The sequence below is a fragment of the Arvicola amphibius genome, chromosome 15 (assembly GCF_903992535.2).
Source record: "Arvicola amphibius chromosome 15, mArvAmp1.2, whole genome shotgun sequence".
NCBI classification, from domain to species: Eukaryota; Metazoa; Chordata; class Mammalia; order Rodentia; family Cricetidae; genus Arvicola; species Arvicola amphibius.
In genome coordinates, this window is record NC_052061.1 from 14,177,069 (window position 1) to 14,185,942 (window position 8,874).

Here is an 8,874-nt window from a genome sequence, read left to right on the forward strand (position 1 = left end):
TAAGGGCCGTCAACAGTAGCTTGGTTGATGAAGCTAGCCAATCTTCCACTTTCAGCCCCTCAAAGCTTGTGTTAAATAAAACTTTTTTGTAATTAACTCACTTTGAGTATTTTGTCTTATTAACAGGAAATAGTCCAATGTAATGGCTAATGTGAAGACTAGAAAGTACAGTATCTTACCTGAAGAATCCCCAAATGCCAAGGCGGTACTGAATGACCACCACCACAACATCTTCGTGGGCAGAGAGAGCCAGTCCGTCATAGGTAGATGCCCCACCCATTACCAGTCCGCCTCCATGGATCCACACCATCACCTGGACAAGAGCATAACCAAGTTTGCAGACCATAGCTTCAATGCAGAGAGCACACTTTCAGTGCTGCTGGAGAGTCGGGTAATAGGTAGCAGACTTGGGAACACAGTGAATGTCATTTGGTTTGATCATCAAACTCTATGTTTTGCTCACTATTGCTGTCATGCGAACAACAGCAATACCCAGCAAGGCTATACCATGTATCTCTCTATTTCAATCTCTCAGCTCCTGCCCAGAATGTAATGTAACTCAGTACTCCCTGTATTTCTCATTTCTCAAATGCTCGCAAGATTCTCCAACTGAGAGCATCATTATGGGAACAGCTCAAAGGTAAATATTGATTCCCTCACGCCCAGTCTTATCACCGTATGCCTGGGTGAACATGAAAGTGTCAGCTCTTGTATTTCTGCTTCATCTCATCCCAGGTAACTCCTCGGTGCTGTACTAGACTTTCCTACAGGTAAGTGATTTTTCTCGTGAGACACATACTATCCTGATGACACTCCTTCCTACTGTGCCTCTTTATGCACACCCAAGTCCCCCTACCCTGCCAATCCCAGCTCATACTTGCTTTCTTCAGAAAGTCTTCTTTAGCATTATCTCTGTGCCGACTATATATATCAGCCCCTGTAATAGACTTGAGGTTAAGAGGAGGTATAATTCATGGTTTTTAATTTAAAGAGTACATCAATAAGGGAAGAAATGAGAGCATGAAAATAATATCCAGATAACAGTAATGAAAACCAAAATTAGCACACAAATCCAGAATTGTTCTACGCACTAGAACTAACTACCCACACGGTAGGGAAAGTATTTTCCTATGTGACAGATAAGAAATGTTCCTCTTTGCCGAGAGATCACAGAAAACAGAGGTAGAGGCAAAGCTTCCACCTGGCCCCAACCCCTGGATGCCAAGTTGCCCAGCCCCTGCTCTTGGCTGCAGTGCAGTGAGCTCAGGGTGAGCCAGGACCCAGACTGTCCTGCAGGGCTGCCTAGCATGTCAGCACAGCTGTGAGCACTCAGGAGAACTGTGATGCACCCTGCCACTCACTGAGCTCTCACAGGACAGTTCCCATGTGAGGAAACAGGCTGAGGTTAAGAAACAGCTCTGCTCTCTCATCCTCTGAAAAGCACAGACCCTGTGGCTCTAAAGCCCATGTCCACAGCAGGAGAATCTCCCAGGATGTCTCCTGTCACAGTGCACTCAAGCCTGTCTCCTCCCTTGAGCATCCCTGCAGCCTCAGGAAAGACTGAGTCAATGCCATCTAAGAGTGAAGGCTAAGCCAAAGGGCGGTGGACAGTGACGTGCTGAAGAAGGTATGATGTAACTCCGCAGACCCGAGGGCAAGGGCTTACGGTTCTCCTTTCTCTAACCCCACGTCCGACCATCGTGTTTGGGGCTACTCAGTGCACTGTAGAAGATGGGGGTGTGTGAGACTAAGGTTTATTCTCGTCTCCCCGTGACTGCTGAGCAAATGTAGTACTTAATTTTAACACACAAATCTACAAATTATCCCCCACGCCAGGGCTCCACACCAAAGGGCTTCTGGGAAATTTGTTAGTTGTTGCCCTTTTACAACCAAAGGGTCACCTTCCTTTCCATTTCCAGGCATCAGATAGATGCCCACCCACCCCCAACCCTGTGATCTGTGCTTGGCAGTCTGTCCCATCTCTGGCACTGTATTTCCATGTGAAATGACTCACTTGGTCATCAGACCACGCCAAAGACGGCTAGACAAGGAAATGAGTTTCACAGGTGCTGCCTAAGCGAGAGAAAGGGCTGGTGGGATTGTCTCAGTGTTCTCATTTCTCATTCCCTCATGGGACAGTGAAAGCCATTACCTGGCAATGGAAGTTTTTACATTTGTCACACATCACCTGAGAAGTAAGGTGCCAGACCCTGTCTAGAAGTGTGGGTATGATGAGCAGATCACACATGGCCTGAGAATAAAGGTGACACACTCCCTTCTCTCCCACAGCCTCAGTTCCTCTAACCACAAAGAGATTTAGGTTGCTGAATTTCCTCTGAGAGTCCTTTTCAATTCCCCCTTTTAAAGAATGATCTCTTTGTCTTTCTGGGAACCAGAGTCTAACCTAATAATGAAAACAAACATTCTTTTTCTCCAATTTCTGTGAGAAAACTTGGAAATATAAGATGTACATTCCAAATGTACCATGATCTCCACTGAAATCTGATGTCACTGGTAAAATCTGAGGTCACACTGTGAAAAAGCTGTGGTTCTGGAATCAGCCCTGGCCTGTGAACCACTGCTACCAGCTGCCCTCATCCCTTTCTGGTTTCCCAGAAGAGCTGGAGGCTGGAATTCAGCTCTCTGGTCCAGTGGTCCCCACACTTACTGGCAGCCGGCTGTTCTTTGTCAAGTCGGCAGGAGTGTATATATTCAGGTAGAGACAGTCTTCAGAAAACTGTAGAGGGATGTTCTCCTTTCTGTTGGTGAAAAGTTCTGAGAGTACCTGTCCTCCAACTGCATCTTGGGAGCACCTGGGAGGGGAGAGAGACTATCTGAGGTTCCACTAGATTAAAGTTTGGACATGTTACCCCAGAGGTCACCTTGTACTTGGAGTTTTAAGCATATAACTGAAGTTATTCACATGGGACTGGAGTCATTGTCAGGGATAAGAGACTCTTTAATAGGTTCCCGGTGGGACTTCTGAGACGCTAGATTCTCCCAAGACTGCAGAAGCAGCACTTTGTATCTCTCCCTTCCTGGAGCCTTTGAGGTGGACCATGAAGAGAGGCCCTCATATGCCGACTGCCCTAGACAGTGATGCTCCCTGCACTGTCTGGACAAGGCTTGCTCACTGGATTATGAGATGCCAATGCAGGTAAGCATGCTCTTTCTTGGAAATCTTTCATGAAACAGGAAAATGGCCTGCAGTGACAGACAGCCTGTTACAAGTCAGAGATGCTATCTTTGGGGGACACCACAGGAAGACATCCTTCTGGTTCTGTCTCTAACACTGATATGCTGGGTAATCTTGGCTAAATTCCTTGCTTGTTCTGGCTTTAGCCTGCCATGGCCAGGTGAAGTGAGTGCTGTCTCTAAGCACCTCACTATCTGGCCTGCTAAAGGTTTTTTTTTCTTTTCTTTTTATCTTCATATCCCACCAATAATCATCGTGGGCTGCCCTGATTAAGGGTCCCACAAGTCCAGTGTAGAGTGGAGTTGGTAGCAATAATTGAGTTCTATGGAGTTCCAGGCCCTGATAAACATCTCCTTGAGCAGGAAGTCATTTAAATCTCTCATCAACCCCAAGTATTCATTATCCTGTTTCACAGATGGTGTCTAACTTCCGGTTTGTCAAATAGAAACTGGAGGTGCTCAGATCACATGCCTCCATTGGTGCGGGAGAACTGTCTGTAATCTGTCAATCATGTTTTAAATAAACGCTGATTGGCCAGGCAGGAGGTAAAGGTGGGAAAACCAGACAGGAAATAGAAATGATACAATGAGAACAGGAGAACTCTGGGAAGGAGGAAGTTGATTCCTCCCACTCTTGCCCAGATCACCGAAGCAGCAGGATGTGATCTGCCTCACTGAAAAAGGTACTGAGCTACATGGCTAACATAGATCAGAAAAATGGGTTAATCAAGATGTGAGAGTTAGCCAGTAAGAGGCTAGAGCTAACTGGCCAATCCGCTTTATAACTTTAGAGACCTATGTGTGATTTTCTTTGGGGCTAAACAGTTGTGGGGTACTGGGTGGGACAGAAACCCAAACAAACAAACAGGCCCCGTTCATTATTACTACACTCCATACCTGTCCCATGATAGACATGGAAAAGGAAAGGTGCCTTTCAAAACGTCTCTTGCCTAAATAATTTTCCCATCCACTGGGAGAAAGAAGCACAATTCACAGAAATAGAAAATGAATGTCCAATGAGGGATGACAAGTTCAACTTCATTAGTGTTTAGAACCCACAAAGAAGACCAACATTGCATTATTTTATTTTTACAATGTTTTGCTGCTTATCCAAAATATACGTATTTTTTTTTTTTAGCAAGGCAATACCTGAATGGAAGTTTTCCTATTTCTACGGGAAAAGTGTGTGCAGCTTAGATATTTCTGGAGACAAACTGATCAAATTCCTACACCTTGATTTAGAAATGTTACTTCTTGAACTTATTCCTAATTCCCATGATTGTGTGCAATGATTTGGTTACAGCAAACACATCACAGCATTGTTATACTATCAAGGACATTAAAAGAACTTAACCCAAATAAAATATTAGAGGCATAAAGTCTAGTTTCATATCTAGTTAACATAACCACTAAACATTGGTAGCTACATTTATAGTGTAGAATAATGTCGATGTTATAAATGTTATCCAAATTTTCTGTTTTTTTAATCCCTGTATAAAGAAGGACAAACACAAACAAAAGACTGGAAATACAACCTCAAATGCTAGCAGTAATTCTGTGTAGCTGACTTGTACATGATATTTAACTTTCTTTACATTTGCTTTTGTGTTCTCCCCTGACTTCAGTTTTCAGTATTTATGTCTTATATTTGCAATTAGAATGGGAAAAATTGCAAATAATATTTTTAGAAGAAATGAATGCAATGATAAAGAGACAGCCAGAAGTGGAATCTTGGAAAACCTCAAAACTACCTTGCTAAGGACACAAATACTGTCTGCACTGACATATTTAGGAAGCTGTCTGGACTCTGTGGGCTTCTCCACTTGGTTCTTACGTTGACTGAGGGACACTAACTACTGCACAGCTGTGACTAGGTGGCTGTGCAGACCTGGGTGTGAGAACTCACAGTCACCCTCACTGTTCTTCCATACAGCCCCACCCACCCACCCATTCTCAAGCAACACCAAGGTTCTAGACAGGAGAATAAGGTACCTTACTTCGTCCCCTCTACTTTGAAAGAAGCCTACCCCAGCGGCTTACATAGGAGGGTAGGAGGTGGCATTCTTCACGAAGCTCCAGGGCTCTGCATGCTGTGGTGGAGCAAACCTCAGGGATCCAAGAGGGGGCTTGGCAAATGGAACCCCCAGGAAGACGGCCACAGGCTGTGCAAATCCTTCTAAGCTGACATACTTCCCCAGGACTTTGCCATGAATAGTGTTCACCACAGGTGGTGAGGATGGGTGCCCTGTTGGACAAAAGAAAATGGGAACACATCAGTAAGAAAAAGGCAGACCTGCATTCCTGATGAGTTTGTCACTTTAGGACTGATGGCATTGATAAAATCATCTGAACCCTTCTGGAACATGCCTTTAATCCCAGCACTTGAGAGGCAGGACAGGTAGAGCTCTGCAAATTCAAGGCCGGCTTGGTCTACAGAGAGAGAGATTCAGGACAGCCAGAGCTACATTAAGAAATCCAGTTGTTTTTGTTTTGTTTTGTTTTTTGTTTTGTTTGTTTTTTAAAAGCATCTAGCCGAAGTCACTGCAGAAAGAGAGAAAGAGAAAAGGAGAGGTACTGGGCATGAGTATGAGCTTTGGCTTCCACTAGAAACGTCCATCTGTTGGCATCCTGGTGCAGAGCTGCAGGCTGGGTGAGATGACGGACTAGCGGTGGTCCCTGCCCGCAGGAGGGCTCACCTGGTTGGAGGGCAGCAGACACACTGTACTTACTGCTGAGACACATGAGGTTGTTTCCTGAGATGGCAGAGGGAGCGAGGCCTCCTGATTGGTCACAGGAGAGCTGTGACTTAGAGCGTGGGGATGAGTGAAAAGGGGAAGGTCGTGGGGGTGGGGCTGGTGGAACAGGGAGGAGGAAGTGTTGTGGCTCACAGACAGCACAGCACCTGGCTGGGAAGGGCGGGTGCCCTATGCTTGCCCTCAGGAGGGGCCCATGGGAGAGAAAGATAATCCTGGATGAGAAAGTGCCTGCCAGGGAAGACCCTGAATGACCGGAAAAGGGGTTTTAATTAGAGGACAAATAAATAGCAGGAGTAATTCTGTGGTAAAGCAAACAATAAGCTTCTAGAATATTCTTTTTATGGTTCTGAGCATACTCTTCCAGAGGGGAGGGACTGGACATCAAGCCCATCTGTCCCGTTGTCTCCATTCTTGTAGAAGAGACAGTTTTGGCAGCTTCCTCACCTCTCCTATTTCTACCCATTGTGGGACCTGCGCAAGCCAGGCTGGTCTTTTCTTACATGACTGGTGGACTTACAGACACTTGGTCATGGCCACTCTGATTCTTCTCTCGTCTGACCTCAGGGTCCTCAGTTTGTCAGAACATCCCTTATTGGACAGGACCTCTTCTTTCATTCTTAATCTGCTTTCCTTTGAATACAAGCAATATGGCACCTTCCTTAAAACATGTGGCCAGAAAAGTGAAATTCCAGATTTAGTGAAAAAAAAAATGACCAATAGAGCTGTGAAGACTCATGGTGGGAATCCAGTTACCAAGACTTTGGCTACCAATAGCTAATTAGAAATTTGAATATTCATGCTGTTGTTAACTAGTTAATACAAAACACAGCTGAGATGAACTTTGTGGAAGATATATACAAACAGCCTCTACCTTAGGATATTCTGGAAGACCATGGAGAAAGGGCGAGAGGCTGACAAGCATTTCCAGCAGTTCAAAGAGGTGAAGGAGGGTAAAGTCTGAACAGAAAGAGCCTGGGGCTGTGTTAGCTTGGCAATGACTTCTACCCTGGAGTGGTTAGAAACAGATTAGCCAGGGTCGAATGCCTCGTGTCAAGTGGATACACAACAATGGCACAGATATTATATAATTATGTATTTAAAAATTGTGTAATACATTACACGCATTACTGAACACTTCTTGGGTGCCGAGCACCATCAGTCTCTTTACACAGCTCCTCAAAGAAGCCTTGCCAGGTGCCTACTCAGCAGGTGAGCAGGCAAGGTTTTAAACAACATGTACCCATTACCTAAAGACGACAATGGGATGGTATTGTAGGGTGGCCAGCAGCGAGGGAAATTTCCACTCGGAATTTCTGTCTGTTCTTACTCTGCCTTGCAGTTTGGTTCAAACCTTGCATTGTTACAAGGAAGGAAGATTGAGACAGAGATTTCAGGGTTCTGATGGCCGAGCACTGGGCTAGACTGCAGAGTCAAAAATAGACTTGGGCATCTGCGACATTAGGGAACTGCATTCCCAGGTTGCCTTAGGTTTTCCTCCTTGTAGGGACTCAGGCATATGCCAAGACCCTCATTCACCTCTGTACTGATGGTGGATTTTGCTTTCTATATCTGTTGTTTTGGTGTATGAGGCTCTGCATATCCTGAGGGACCTGTGACCCCCAGGGTCTAAGTAATACCGGTCCCACCCCAGTTTCCTCCTTTATCTTAGTGTCTTGCCTAGGTCACCCCATCTGTCTTGGTTTCCAAGATCTAAACACCAAAAACCTGAGGACAGTCATATAATTCCCAGACCCCCTGAAGAGCTCCTGGTAGCCATCTCTAGGCCAGCTAACTCCTCCTCTCTTCTTTTCAAGTGAAACTACAGTGATCGTCCTTGCCCTCGTCCCTCCCCTGCCCTGGTTCTAGCTCACCCACTGTTTCCTCTTCTACACCATCCCTGTGATCTGTCCCTGTCTCTTGGGAGCCTGAGAACAAAATCATCATTTCAATAGTCTGATGTAGCCGAAGCAAAATTTCTACTAATGCATTAAGTTTTTACTCAATCCTTTTGCCTATCTCTTGACCTAACCTCTTGCCTTTCTCTAGAACTAGGGCATCCTAAATGATGTAGAAACAACCACAAACAACCTCCTATTTTGTCCTCAGTGAAAGAGGAGGCCCTGGCATCTCTACTATAGAGGGGGGTCATCTGGACACTGCCCCATCTAGGCACCTCCAAGGTAAGGACATAGACTTGGAGTTGGATATAGACTTGGAGCTGTTGACTGGGAGTGAGCCTTGTGTCTGGCTCCTGAATTTATATTTCCAACATTTTGCTCAGCCTCTCTATGACCTGCGTGCAGATTGACTAAGAACCCCATGGAAACAGACTCGCCTTTCTCCAGCCTTCCTGTGCCAGCTGCCTACAGCTGGATATTCAGTAGCTGTCCTCCCCTAGGTCTCTGAGAGTCTTTGGACTTCACAGCACCACTTCAGGAAAGCAAAAAAAAAAATCACCAAGCACCCAGGACTATTTTGTCCTGGCCTTGCAAATGTCATCATCCACTTGTGCCCAGAACAAAGACTGAGAATGTACCCAGACATTTGTAATCTGAAAGAACTTACCCCAAGTTGTGCAAGCAGCAAGAGAAAGCCAGGCCAGAGGGTAGAGCCACATTGTGGACGGACAGGACTCCTCGGGTCTGTGAGGTATCTGCTGCTCTAGCAATGCTTCTACTGTTGACCCTGGGTCCCGCCTCCTTAAGTTTTAATCAACCAGGCCAGTTATGTAACCTAAGATGACACAAAAGCTCTCCTCTTCCAAAGAGCTCCCTGGGTGTCAGTTGGGACCTCCAAGCTACACCCACTAGGAGTTTAACCTATTTTATCTGGTCCGTAGCCAATACTCAGATTACAAACAGCCAGACTCCCACCCAACAGCTTCTAGTGTCCGTGCTTCTCCCCTCAAAGCTCTCGCTCTCAC

The 8,874-nt window shown here is 45.6% G+C and overlaps 1 protein-coding gene across 1 annotated transcript in view; it reads right to left on the reverse strand.

Annotated features, from left to right (window-relative positions):
* Nucleotides 1-8,568, reverse strand: part of LOC119802062 (carboxylesterase 1D-like) — a 31,281-nt gene extending 22,713 nt beyond the window's left edge. The window contains exons 1-4 of the mRNA XM_038312925.1: nt 8,517-8,568; nt 5,236-5,440; nt 2,669-2,813; nt 180-313 (exon numbers count right to left, since the gene is read on the reverse strand). Coding sequence (XP_038168853.1) covers nt 180-313; nt 2,669-2,813; nt 5,236-5,440; nt 8,517-8,568 — 536 coding nt within the window. The remainder of the gene's footprint in view (nt 1-179; nt 314-2,668; nt 2,814-5,235; nt 5,441-8,516) is intronic.
* Between the last annotated feature and the right edge of the window lie 306 nt (nt 8,569-8,874).